Source organism: Toxorhynchites rutilus, chromosome 3 (genome assembly GCF_029784135.1).
Source record: "Toxorhynchites rutilus septentrionalis strain SRP chromosome 3, ASM2978413v1, whole genome shotgun sequence".
NCBI classification, from domain to species: domain Eukaryota; kingdom Metazoa; phylum Arthropoda; class Insecta; order Diptera; family Culicidae; genus Toxorhynchites; species Toxorhynchites rutilus.
Window position 1 is genome coordinate 229,934,697 of NC_073746.1, and position 14,912 is coordinate 229,949,608.

Sequence of the window (14,912 nt, forward strand, 5' to 3'; positions counted from 1 at the left end):
ACATAATTTAACACTTCGCACTGTCATCATCATCACCCATCAGCCGGGCAGGCAGCCGTTCCACTTGCTCAATTTTCCATCATTGCCGCTTTCCCCCCACACTTTCAAGCGGCACATAAACCGGGTCAGGCTCGAGAGCAGAAACATTTTGGGGTGGTTTTTTTGCGTCTATGTCCTGCTGTGTGTTTCCCGCTGTTGCTGTTGTTATTACCAATACCAATCGGTGGAACCGGAGGCGCCCAGCAGTGCAACATGGAGAACCTTTTAGCAGTAACCACTGTATGGTTCTGTATAGGTTCCGTTGTGCCGCTGGAAGTTGTGTATGTAGTGATGAAACGCATGCTCTTTCTCAACGCTACCGGAGAGAAGGTCCTGTGAAATAATGCCCTTCTACACACTACCACAGGGACACTCTTATCCTCGTAACGCGTTAAGCCAAAGGGGGACTCTAGCCAGAGAGTATTCGTCTGTTATTGGGTGGAAGGGCTGCTGTTCGGGTGAAATTTCAGTTTTTTCCTTCCTCCAAACCAAACCATAATATTGTGCACAAAAGAACACAAAAGTAGTTTTTCGAAAACAAAAAAGCTCAGTGTAATCTTCGTAGTGTAGTGGAGTAGTGGAAAAGCGTTGTTTTTAGCGTTTAATATAAGTTCGGGATGCATTTGTTGATTTTGGGTTCAACAACGAGCAAGAGCGGAGAATGAAAGCCCCACTCAGAAGAAAAGTTTTGCATGTGCAGCAGGTGGGATTACGATATGATATTTTGTGTTTACTGGAGCAGAGATGTATACCTTAAACACTTTCACCAGCGAAAGACTTTAGATAGAGGTGCGAATGGCTCGAAGTTTTATCTGTTGGATTGTTCTGACCACAATGGCTGTTCTGCGAGTGTAGTGTAGGGATGTTGGATGCTCCCGTGAACCAGTTTGGGAAGAAGAGTGAATATCATGAACCATATATATACACTGTCTTAAGATTAATTAGAAGTATACAAACAAAATTAGCTAGTCTGTTTCTTGTGCAAAATAATTCGCATTATTGATTCTACGTGGGGTCTCTTCCCCTGGTCAAATTGTAACGAAACGAAAAATACGTGTTCATGAAATCATTTACCTTACAAAAAAAATCTGCCAAGGCGACAGAAGATTGTACAGCGAAACGAAGCGAATCATCTAACCTCATAGTTTTCACGAAAACAATAAAAAAAAAACGAAACAACAATCATCTGCAATCATATTCCAGCGTGTGAATATTGCATCCGGCATAGTTCTAACTTAATAAGATTACATTTTCAAACGAAATTCACTTCGAGAGGAAAAATGGCCTGCAGTGAGAAAAGAAAGCGAAAAGTGATACTGTCGTGACACATCCATAACTTTGGGGTTTGTGATATACTACATTGTGTATTCGAAGCCACAGGAACAGAGCGGTCTTTACCCGCTGAGAAAGCAGAAGAGAGAGGTAAACCAGGAAGACCAAGAGAGTTCGCGAAACGCACATCCCTACAAACCGCCGAGAGATAACTGACCCCAAAGTACAGAGAGAGTAACATTATTTTCAAACCATTGATAAGAAAAAAAGTAAACATAATTAGAGTGCTCAGTGTCCATCTATACCCAAAAAATACCTTCTAATATTTTTGTGGAGGGTAGTGGATCATTCCGAGAGTATCCTTAGGAGTAAGGTGAGGATCACCGTGGGGGAAACGAGGAATGGCGGAGGCACCAGGAAGTCCACGCTCCGGGGACGAATCCTCTGAGAGTGATAATGAGACAGAACCAGCAAAAACTTTCCACCGGAAATTGTCAACGAGGAAGGACATCAAGTCTGCGGTAGGTGTCGGACTGTTTATTTAACTTCTTTTTCTGGGAGTAGAATTCAAGGGAAATGTGAATGTTCTGATTCGACTGCTGATTACCATCAAAAGTTCATTCCGTATCATACTTTGTTATAGATGTTCGTAGCTTTTGTTCCGACAATTACTTTCATTTATGTTTCGTTCTATAATTCCGTCCGAATCAGGCGCCATTGAATCGTATGCCTGCTATTATTTTCAAAAAGTCCAGAAATTTTGGCATGATTCTTAGAAGGTTAAATGTTATCTTTCTTGTTTATTTTTCGCTGTTCTATATCCCCCACGAGAAGTGTCCATTGCCGGACTCCTCATGGACCTTACATATTAGACTCAACAACACATGAGGCAATAGCTCAAGTTCCCCTTCGAAGGAAGATGTTATTATATATTGTTTGCCCCGGAGAATCTGCGCAGCTTGTGTAACGATCGGTTTGGGAGAATCACCCTGTAACAGGGTTACCATATCTACAAAATAATCTGTATTTCTACAGAATTTTCCGACTTTTTGGGACAAAGAATCTGTAGATACAGATTACAGATTTTTTTGAAGAACGTTACAACAATAGTTACGGCTTGATGTTAATAACATTTTTTCCCATCTCACCCATTTTATTCATATAGTCTTCGAGTCTGTTTAAATAAAAATCATCTTTTTTCGACATTCATGTGTAGCATGAAGTCCTACATTCTTATGCAAATGTTTTTTTTTATCTGTATTATAGTGACTTTCAACTCATTTGGCTGGTTCGTCACTTTTACTTCCATTTTTGGAAGAATGTCGGGAGTGAGAATTGAACTCGTGACCTTTAGCGTGAGAGTTATGCAAATGTCTGCATTATTGGTTAGTGTTATCTATATAGGGGAAAGTGGCTTCGTGTCTTCTTATTTGATAGAGATTACACTAACGAGCTTGGGACCTAAATTATGGCCCCTAATTGGAAGTCGCAACCAGACGTCGACACTAATCCACTGTCATTGCGAATAGCACAGAGAACGTAAAAAATAAAAGCACGCTCATACTCATGCGGAATTTCATTTCCTTTCAGCGCTTTTTAAATATTTAAAAAATATCTGAAAAAAGGATCGAGACGTTTTGACGCAGGATTACGTTTTCGAGAATATGCGTTTTCAATATAAAAAAATGTCAAATTTTGCTCAGCTCAGACATTTAATGATGATTTCTTTATTCATGATATTCTTGCACCAATCAATTTGTACACTCCCAAACAATCTATTGCAACGCAATTAAAAAAATTCGTATAACTAATATGTTAGAATAGCGTTGAAAAAAAATTAGTAGGTTATATCTATGATATAACCGCACGGTTCACGTGGAACTACCTTAGCTGAGCAATCATTCGTTTGTATTGATTAAATTCTTGATTGAATGAAACAGTTTCCAAATTCAATTGAGTTCAATATATTTGCTCTGTGAGTGAAAAAAATGAACAAATGCCGTGTAAAGTCAATTCATTTATTGTGATTGATTGTTCTTCGTTACAAGTAAATTTAATGACGGACCTTTTACGTTTGGTATGATGACTAGAACAAAATATATGTACGGAAGAATTATCAAACGTTTGATGAACCAGCCTAAGGCTGAAAATCTTTCCAATAAAGACACAAAAAAAATTATCAAACGATTATTTTATTTTACATTTCCCTCTGAAGTTTACATCCCAAAAGTGTACATACTTCTCGAATCTCGAATTTGCTTGAAACTGGGAAGTTCATTCGCTTCTAGTGGCTGCACGATTTTCCCAGGTTCCTAAGTTTAGAAGATCATGTTAGGGCAGACATATTCCACTCTGCACAAAGGCAAGCGAGGACAAAAGTACTCGCAGTTTGCATTTATTTGCAGAGCCGATTTCCCCAGAAACCTCGGTTTTGAAGTCTGTGTTAGGGAAACACATTTCAATCGGAACAAAAATACCCCCGATTTGTATGAATTCGCAATGCCGATTTCCCCACGCTTCATGGATTTGAAGTCTGTGTTAGGGAAACACATTCCAGTCGGAACAAAAATATCGATTTCTCCAGGCACCTTGGTTTAGAAATCTCTATTAGGGAACACATTTCGGTGGGAACAAAAGCTCCCCCTACTTTCGTGTGTTCTTTTTCTTCTTTTTGGCTTTAAGAGGGTTTAAACTTTTCAGTTCACTCGCCTCTAGGCTCTTTCGTGTGCTTGCAATGCCGATTTCGCTGCTTGGTTTTAAAGTCTGTGTTAGGGAACATTTTTCGATGAGAACAAAAGTCCCCCTACTTTCATGTATTTGCAATGCCGATTTCCCCAAGGCTGCTTGGTTTTGATGGCTGTGTTAGGGAAACCGTAAATCGGGCCAATCAAAACGATGCAGTTAGGGCGTTTAGATAACGCCTAATATTTTACAGTTATTCAATTGTTTATCTAATGAAAAACAACATTTTGTTAGTTGCGATAGATGCGTAGAAATATTCCCTATCAAGTGATGCAAACATCTCTCCTATCCAGTACGAGATGTTCGAGCTATAAGCATTCGAAATCTTTCATTTTTTCCTGCATGTTCTGTGTTTAGGTTTTCATTTTACCCTCCATATATTCCGGTTAGACGTAGTCCCACGTCAATAGAGCTACTAATTTTCCATATATTTGTGTAGATCGCAAGGCGTTTCCCTAAAACTCACCAGAGAATCAATCTAGTCCGAATTAGAAAAACACAATGTGGTCCAGACATTTATAGTATTTTTTCGCACAACTCAAAGCGAAAAGAAGGGACTAACTCAATTCAGGAAATATTGAATTAAGCTTCAATATTTCCTGAATTGAAAACGCTGAATTCGCCCGAAACAAAATGGCTCTCACTGAAATAAATCGTTAAACATAACCTAGGGAGATTCCACTTCGGCCGAAACCAAAAAATGAAAGAAAGTTTGAACTGTTCAAATGATTTGATGACCAAATCTATTTTTCTGTTTTTTGAACTACGTTTTTTTGATTGTTGAATTGAACAAAACACACTGAAACTACCGAATTAACTCAAATTAATTCGGAGACCAGAACACTTTATCTTACTCTTTTTAACAATATATGCCAAGAATAATAAATATATCAATGAAAAATTATATCGAAACCGGCCCATATCCTAAGTATTAGCTTCATAGTACTTTATGTTCCCTTTTCAAGCGTTGATAGTCCTTTAGTTTTGTTTCCTTATTATGTTATTTTTTAGTACATAACAACCGTTACATTACTGTGTGGCTTTACGTAAATACCATCACCATCGTATAATCAATAATATCTGTGCCAATCAATGATACTAAAGCAAAAGTTATGCTTCAAAATTGGACTTATAAATTTAATACAGATTTCAATACAGATTTTTTGTGAAAAAAACTTAGATCAAAAGATTTTTTCAGACCAAAAACACAGATTTTATTATGGCAACCCTGCCCTGTAATCTGTTAGTATTTTCCTTACCATAATATCAGAGATACTATGTTCCTTTGCCATTTTCCTTATGTAACGCACTGGATTCGCCAGAATCTTTGTTTTTATTCAATCGTCGCTGCGTTATCCATATCTAAGTGACGGATATAAGGAGGGGAACGATTAAAATTTGATCAACTTTAATTTGACGTATTACTTATATTTTAAACAAAACCTGAAAACCCCCAATTTCGTTTTTATGGTCTGTCAATATCAAAAAATTAGTCAAAAGGTTCCCATGCCAACGAGAAGCCGCCCCACATGAAGCAACGAAAAAATTGAAGCCACAAGCAGTGTTTCTACACGTACAGATTTATCTGGAAAGGTACAGATTTTTTCGTTATTCTTGGTACAAATTCTGTTCGGTACAGAGTACACATTTTCGTCAAAAAGTACAGATTGGTACAGATTTTTTCCACGTGTGAAATTTCTTACATTTGAACAAAGCAAGATTAAGGTACATGTCGGCTTTTACGTCGCAGTATAAGCATTCTTATTTCCTCATACTATTGTTCTGTCCGTTTGTGTGCTTTCCAGAACAGAGCTGTCAATAACGGGCAACTTATGCAGCCGCTAGAATAGAAACAACGAAGGGTAAGAAACTTGCATACTAAGTGAGATGTCGCAAGGCGTTTCCCTAAAACTCACCAGAGAATCAATCTAGTCCGAATTAGAAAAACACAATGTGGTCCAGACATTTATAGTATTTTTTCGCACAACTCAAAGCGAAAAGAAGGGACTAACTCAATTCAGGAAATATTGAATTAAGCTTCAATATTTCCTGAATTGAAAACGCTGAATTCGCCCGAAACAAAATGGCTCTCACTGAAATAAATCGTTAAACATAACCTAGGGAGATTCCACTTCGGCCGAAACCAAAAAATGAAAGAAAGTTTGAACTGTTCAAATGATTTGATGACCAAATCTATTTTTCTGTTTTTTGAACTACGTTTTTTTGATTGTTGAATTGAACAAAACACACTGAAACTACCGAATTAACTCAAATTAATTCGGAGACCAGAACACTTTATCTTACTCTTTTTAACAATATATGCCAAGAATAATAAATATATCAATGAAAAATTATATCGAAACCGGCCCATATCCTAAGTATTAGCTTCATAGTACTTTATGTTCCCTTTTCAAGCGTTGATAGTCCTTTAGTTTTGTTTCCTTATTATGTTATTTTTTAGTACATAACAACCGTTACATTACTGTGTGGCTTTACGTAAATACCATCACCATCGTATAATCAATAATATCTGTGCCAATCAATGATACTAAAGCAAAAGTTATGCTTCAAAATTGGACTTATAAATTTAATACAGATTTCAATACAGATTTTTTGTGAAAAAAACTTAGATCAAAAGATTTTTTCAGACCAAAAACACAGATTTTATTATGGCAACCCTGCCCTGTAATCTGTTAGTATTTTCCTTACCATAATATCAGAGATACTATGTTCCTTTGCCATTTTCCTTATGTAACGCACTGGATTCGCCAGAATCTTTGTTTTTATTCAATCGTCGCTGCGTTATCCATATCTAAGTGACGGATATAAGGAGGGGAACGATTAAAATTTGATCAACTTTAATTTGACGTATTACTTATATTTTAAACAAAACCTGAAAACCCCCAATTTCGTTTTTATGGTCTGTCAATATCAAAAAATTAGTCAAAAGGTTCCCATGCCAACGAGAAGCCGCCCCACATGAAGCAACGAAAAAATTGAAGCCACAAGCAGTGTTTCTACACGTACAGATTTATCTGGAAAGGTACAGATTTTTTCGTTATTCTTGGTACAAATTCTGTTCGGTACAGAGTACACATTTTCGTCAAAAAGTACAGATTGGTACAGATTTTTTCCACGTGTGAAATTTCTTACATTTGAACAAAGCAAGATTAAGGTACATGTCGGCTTTTACGTCGCAGTATAAGCATTCTTATTTCCTCATACTATTGTTCTGTCCGTTTGTGTGCTTTCCAGAACAGAGCTGTCAATAACGGGCAACTTATGCAGCCGCTAGAATAGAAACAACGAAGGGTAAGAAACTTGCATACTAAGTGAGATGTCGCTAGCGTATAAGTTTTGCATCTCCTCTGGGGAATATTCTCAGAATCTTTCTGTGCTCGAAACTACAAAGGTCGCTTATTCTGCTCGTTTTGTGTTTTATGTGCTGTGAACGCTAGCGAATATTCCACTTCAAGTACATCTGGCATTGCAATTAATACCAACCATCCGAGCCATGGCAAAGCAGGAGGAACAGGAGAAGAGTGCAAGCTAGCTTTGTTGACGGTTTTGCCCGAGAATGGAGAAACGATTTTTCATAAACGGTCATTCTCGCGATGTTTCATTTTTATCACTGCAACTGTGTGCATCTGTTAGACGCATGTTTGATGCTTATTAAATGGCGATGCACGGAATATGCGTCTCGTTAAATACTCAGTGCAATGCGTGCATTGATATAAAGACACAAAATGCGACAAATGGCCAATTATTGTATTGTTCTCGCAAAGGCAAGAAAGAATCGTTTCTTCTCGTAATGATTCTACAAAAAACCACGCAAACCATTAAACCCTTTCAGGGTCTCCGGAACTTTTTACTAAAGAGTTATTTATGAAATTTCGACGTATTATCAAATAATATCCGAAATGATAAACCAACAAATTTAAAAAAAAAGATTGCGTAGTCCTACGTTTTAAGCGGTCGTGTCTTGGATACAACCCCTCGTTTTTTTTTACAATCAATAGTCATGAAAACAAAATCAAATTTTTTGCAAGTGTAATCTTTTTTCAAAGAAGATTAGTTTATTGCCGTTAACACAAGGTTTACGCGTCATTTTGAATCATTTCGAAGTTTATAAGGAAAATTACAAAAATCGGCCGCATTTATAATCCATCTCCACATATTCCACTTATATGGATTGCTCGAGGTAAATATAGGGGCCTGATTCTCGAATACACTTCACGGTGGAAACGAAATAAACGGCACACCATTGAACTACGTTTTATGAGTTAGTGAAGTGTCGAAGATAATAATGAATTTTATCTGAAGATAATTTGATATTATAATGAGTTTAGTGGGAAGCTAATCTCGTATCCAGATGTCTACACCGTACGGTTGTCATCGCGGATACGTTTCATTCCGTTTCCACCGTGAAGTGTATTCGAAGTGTATTCGATAATCAGGCCCTATATTGATGTCTATTTTATTTTTCTTCCTTCAAATTGACGCGTGTTCGTAGAGATAGTTATATAGAAATGCCCGTAAACCTAGTGTTAATCTGATATGTCGATTATCGAAATCGGTCCGGTACTTCAAAAGTTATGAAAAAAGTCATTTTTGGAAAAAGGGGAAAAAGTTGATTTTTCGGACCATCTTAAAATGAAAATGAAAACTTAATGAAAAATAGAAAAATACTGGTCTAATGTTTTGGGGTAAAGAACAAAATTACCGCTTTTCACAGAAATCTGAGAACCGCTATATCGGTTTGGCATGGAATGACTGTACATGTATATAAAGCCAGAAAATACAGGAAATACAGAATCTAATTTCCAGAAAGCGAAATAATTTCGTAAATCATGTAGAGCTAGTAGGGGAAGTGCAGGTAAAACGGACATGTTAAGAAGAACTTCAATTATATCATTGGAAACTCATGTTTCCCAAAACATGAATGCAATTTCTCACGATTCAATGTACTGGTTTTCGAAATAATCGGCCGAATGTTTTACAAAATAGTGTTTTTCAATGTTTTTTACTGAAATTAAAACAGACCAAAAAGTAGAACTTTTTTTTCGATGCGGGTAATACGGACATATAGTGGTGGGAATATGAACAAGCTTGTAAAATACGAAACGTAGAAGTTTATCGCTCGTGAGAGGAATAATTTTATTCAATAAATGTCTGAAGTCATCACGAATGTCCGTTAAATGAATAAAAAATCGAACTAATCCACCTAGAAGAGATATTGTGCTTTTCAGCAGAACAAATGGGCAGACCTTCAATTATTTGGCTTTTGGTTTCAGTTTCCTTTCAGACAGCGATTTGATTTCCGTTTATAGACGCAGGGCATTCTGTAGGAATGGAATTAACTGACTTTTCATAGGCCATCTCATTCCCACTGGTAACTGTCCCCACCAGTACAATTATTTCAATAATTTAAATTTCCCACTCTAAAATTAATTTACTTTTCCGCACATACCTAATAACGCTTCTCTGTAAACTTACAAACCGAACTATGATCATCAGCGAATTGGATTTTGGTATTAAACCACTCACTCAAAATGCTTAATATCGAAGCCTCAAAAATTACATCAACACGCGGAATCATATTAGGCTGTTAAAAAAGTCCTGCGATATTTTTTTTGAATTTTCATTTGTTCATAAAATTAGTTATAATCATCTGTTTTAAGTCAAATATGCGCCGTTTTGTTCGATGACTTGTTCCCAACGAGATGCCAACTTCATAATACCCCTGTTATAGAAGCTCGCTTCCTTATTGGCAAAAAACTCGGATAGCCAATTTTCACAGGCCTCTTTTGTGGCTAACTTCTGACTACCTAGCTCGTTCGCCATGGACAAAAACAGGTGGTAGTCACTTGGTGCAAGGTCCGGATTATACGGCGGATGCAAAAGAACCTCCCATCCGAGCTCCCGGAGCTTCTGGCGCGTCACCAAAGAAGTGTGTGGCCTGGCGTTGTCCTGATGGAAGACAATGCGGCCTCTGTTTATCAAAGATGGCCTCTTCTTCATGAGTGCTACCTTCAAGCGGTCCAGTTGTTGGCAGTACAGGTCCGAATTGAGCGTTTGGCCATAGGGAAGCAGCTCATAATAGATTATTCCTTGACAATCCCACCAAACACACAGCAGAACTTTCCTGGCCGTTAATGAGGGCTTGGCCACCGTCTGAGCCGCTTCAGCGGGCTTCGACCACGACCGTTTGCGCTTCACGTTGTCGTAAGTGACCCACTTTTCCTCGCCAGTCACCATCCGCTTCAGAAACGGGTCGATTTTGTTGCGATTCAGCAGCGATTCACTTGCGTCGATACGGTCAAAGATGTTTTTTTGCGTCAACGTGTGTGGCACCCATACATCGAGCTTCTTTGTGAATCCAAGCTTCTTCAAATGGTTAATAACGGTTTGATGACTTATCCCCAGCTCTTGGCCGATGCTACGGCTGCTACTATGCCGATCTTTCTCGGCTAATTCAGCGATTTTGTCGCAATTTTCGACGACAGGCCTTCCGGAGCGTGGCGCATCTTCGACGACCTCTACACCAGAACGAAAACGTTGAAACCATCGTTGTGCGGTGGAAATGGAAACTGTATCGGGTCCAAAAAATACCAAAAATACCTTTCCAACAAGCTATAGTATGACTCGATACAACGAATACAACTAGAACTACGCGCTTACAACGACACCTCGCGGAAATACCGCAGGACTTTTTTGACAGCCTAATATATAATATGATTTTAGGTTTTTGTTTCCCTCTTCCACTTTTGATCAGTATTCATTGTCATAGGGTGGTTTAAAAATTATAGAAGCAGAAGGGGTTCCCATTAAGAGAAATTTGAGATTCATGATGTAACTATACAAATCAACGACTGTGAATGTTGGAAGAAATTGCATTTGAATTGAGTTTTTTAATTGTTCAGGAGTCCGTTTTTTTTTCTTTTAACTCTTCAAATAGATTTTCGGAAACCTCGAAATCTTTCTCAGGTAAACGTTTATCGTTGTTTTAAACCTCTACAGATTTATGTAGATCAGAAGTATACCGAGCTTTCCGTTCCGGTCGTGTCAGTCACCGATGTGTAATAAAAATGTCAGTCACCGGTGACTGACACGTGTTAATAAAAATCATTAAAGTTTTCTAGAAAAAAATTGTACCAGAAGTGCAAAATGGTATGCGTACCCTCGGAATGAACGATAGTGGGGGCCATCATAGCTTTCTTACGGTGCTCTTTTGTAGGAGAGCGTTATCTTTTTGAATGTCCATCAGTTTTCGAAGTGTGAGTGCTTCCGTAGATGTTTTTATTTTGAAAGCTTGTGTGGTCTTCAGCCACTCATCTTCTGTACGACATTCCGATACAGAAGTTGAACGGCCTTGGGCACAAGTGAAAAGTGTAAGGTTTCTCGCCACAATGAATACATTTTTTACCGTTTGAGAGTGAAAATCTTCACTGTGTTTTTTACCACTCTTGTCACAATGAAATTCATTGTCACAATTGTCAATGGTACCGGTAAACACCCCATCTACTATAACTACATGGGCTGAAAAGTCCCGTGAAAAGACGCCACTAAAAAAAAGTTTATCGTATTTTGATCCAATTTTGTTTTTTGATGGGAAAAACTCCTGAACAATCAATGCTATGGTTGACGAAATATTATTCCACTTCTGTTCCTTCGAGAACAACAGTCTATCGGTGGTTTAGTGAATTTAAAATGGGCCGTACAAGCACCGCAGATGCACCCCGCTCTGGGAGGCCAAAGAGGCTACGAATCCAGAAATCGTAAAACAGGTGCATCGACTCGTTTTGAACGATCGCAAAGTGAAGTTTTAGCTGAGGCTGTAGGCATTTCGAAAGAACGAGTGGGATACATGTTGAATGACATTTTAGGCCGAGGACATAGTAAACGCGGTGCGGTGCGCTGCGATGCGATGCGGAGCGATTGATTGGAGCTCATCGCGTGCTATGACGTATTGATCGCTTTTGATCGCGCGTTTTTTTATGTTTCATTCCATTCCATTCTACAACCCAGCTCAAGGATCCCAAATATGATGTGCATGCTGAATGCTTTATAATATGCTACGCTTAACGTGATATCGTTATAATATGCTACCCTTAACGTGATATCGTGTTTTTTAGAACTCATTGCAATATGTTTTATATCAAAATTGGTTTTCATTATATGCATTATGTAAATTAGAATAAAGTTATATGATTTATAAAACATAACGAAGCTTTCAAGAAAAAATATAAAAAAGATCAATACCCAATCAATAGTGATGGAATCAAAATCCATTTTTTTTTCAAATGTATTATATTTTTTCAAAAAAGTCTTTAATCTGATATGTCGATTACCGAGTACCGGTAAAGTACTTCAAAAGTTATGAATGTTTGAAAAATGGCATTTTTTGAAAAGAGGGGAAAAAGTTGAATTTTCGGACCATCTTAAAATGAAAATGGTCACCACAATGAAAAAATGAAAAAATGCGGGTCTAATGTTTTGCGGTAAAGAACAAAACTATCGCTTTTCACAGAAATCTGAGAACCACTATATCGGTTTGGCATGGAATGACTGTATATTAGGGTGCCAATGAAAATGGTCATCTTGAATTTAAGAAAGTGACGTTTAATGTAATTTGAAAACATTTGGCATCAGTTTTTTTTCCCAAAACCCCGATTATCAAGTAAACTTAAACTTTGACGGCTGTGCGACACTAGTAAATGAAGTCCGATTTAGCTAATATTTTGCATAGGGTAGTTTTTCGTGGGAATCAACTTTTTTAATCAAGTTCGCTTTGTAAATTCGGAGGGTCACTTTTTCCCATACATCCATTGGCACTCTATTACTTATATTAATTACATTTATTGTCATATGTTATACTGTAAGTCAGCGGTGACTGACGCAGCCTGAGCGAAAACTAGATGTCAGTCACCGTTGACGTGGCAGTCAACGTGTTAAACAACTACAAAGCGGCTGTACTACGAAATGCTGACAAAACTCAAAGGATATCTCAGTACGGACAATGAAACGTATGTAAAGAACGACTTCCGACAAATTCCCAGACATTAAAATCATCAAACTTCTGCTACGGGGCAAGGATCCTGCAAAAACTAAAAAAGGTAGCTCGCGTAACTTTCCTTTGCGATCGTTCAAAACAAGTCGACGCACCTGTTTTACGATTACTGGATTCGTAGCCTCTTTGGCCTTCCAGAGCGAGGTGCATCTGCGGTGCTTGTACGGCCCATTTTAAATTCACTAAACCAGCTTATGTGATGCATTAACGATTGTTATATCAAAATGATATCATGTTATACCCTTTATTTCAAACAAAAAATGTTACACGATTCATTGAATCATGAACAAAACATAATTATTTGAATCTGTTTCATAGATAAATAATTTTATCTTTATTTATAGAAATAATGTTTAAGAAAAATGTTTTTTTTAAATACTAGACCGGGTGATTATCACATGGTGATTAGCATCAATAGAGAATTAAATCACGCTCGCCCTATCATCTCATCTCTCTGTACAGGTTGAAATTAAAAGCTGGCAATTGTTTATGCGCTTCTTTGTGGCTATCTTTTAGTGGATGAAGAAAGGTAGGATTGAATGCTCGGAACATCATCTTTGTAAGACGATGAGAAATACGCTTTATGGTCGATGATGCCTTCAACCCAGCTTAGGGTATTCTGTGGTGGTATGATTGTTTTGTTTCATCCTGCCACAGACAGGCAATGGTTTCGGGTTGGTGTTCAACTCATCTTTTTCATTAGTTTCGGTCTCAGCGAGCGAATGGAATTTTCTCGTTTGCTGTGGTATTTAATCACAACCAATCCAATTTCTCATTGCAAATGACGTTATACATTCGAGGATATACTTGTTTGGATATGTATTCGAGAAATTTGTCACTCTTTTACAGTTGAATATCTCACTGCAAAAATTATAACCCATCTTAATGTAATTATTCCCGCACTAACGAGAGTCTGCAAAAATGTTCGCAATCAACGTTAGCTCGACTCAGCTCGCTGGGAACGATGACAATTTCCTCTCATTTCCATTACATCCGCAGGCGGTGATTTCGAATCCGGAAAGTTACTTTGAACTAGATGCCATAGCACCACATGAAGTTTCGCGTCGTTCTATGGCTATCACATAGTTAATCCGATTATTTCCATTTGCGGGGTTGATGCGAGCAGTACCAGGAATAAGATGCAACATGTAGTGTTTCCGTGATCCACCAGTGCTCTGAAATTAAATTCATGCAAAATGTCAATGTTTCATTAAATTCACACAGCTTTGTCAAACAAGCGATGAAAAACAGTTAGTTTCGCTGATGATTATGTGAATCAATTTTTGATGTTTATCTGGGGATGCTATTGGTCTTAGCCAGTGTATCTAAATCACGCTGCGAAAACTAAACGATATTCGTTTTAAAGCAAAGTCATATAAAAACACTTTCAAATATGGATTTTCAATTTTTATTTAAAACGATACCATATCTCATTATGAGATTAGATTTTGTTCACGACATTGCAACAGATCTCCAACCTTGTGCTACCCCCGTTCCAATTGTTCTACCTGTTTGCTTGCTGAGATCATCCACTTTTTGATCCACCTTTTGATTGATGCGAACATCATCTTCTCTGTGGTACTATTGAATCATTACTGTTCGGAAAGTTGATTTAATAAAACGTAGTTTTTGTAGCAGCACGTTTAATCCCGCTCGAACTGAAAATTCATCGTAGGAAATTACAATTCATCAAAGAAATTTATAATTATTCGACTTACAGCACTAGTTTATTAACTATCTTGCACTGCAAGCCGCGTGTGCTATTTCTGATTTTAATTTTGAGGTCTTA

At 37.6% G+C, this 14,912-nt stretch overlaps 1 protein-coding gene across 1 annotated transcript in view; it reads left to right on the plus strand.

Annotated features, from left to right (window-relative positions):
* The first annotated feature begins 473 nt into the window (after positions 1 to 473).
* The window catches only part of LOC129774039 (diacylglycerol kinase eta), a 265,856-nt gene continuing 251,417 nt past the window's right edge, over positions 474 to 14,912 (plus strand). Inside the window, exon 1 of the mRNA XM_055777737.1 lies at positions 474 to 1,832. Within this exon, the coding sequence (XP_055633712.1) occupies positions 1,713 to 1,832 (120 nt within the window). The 5' untranslated portion in view covers positions 474 to 1,712. The remainder of the gene's footprint in view (positions 1,833 to 14,912) is intronic.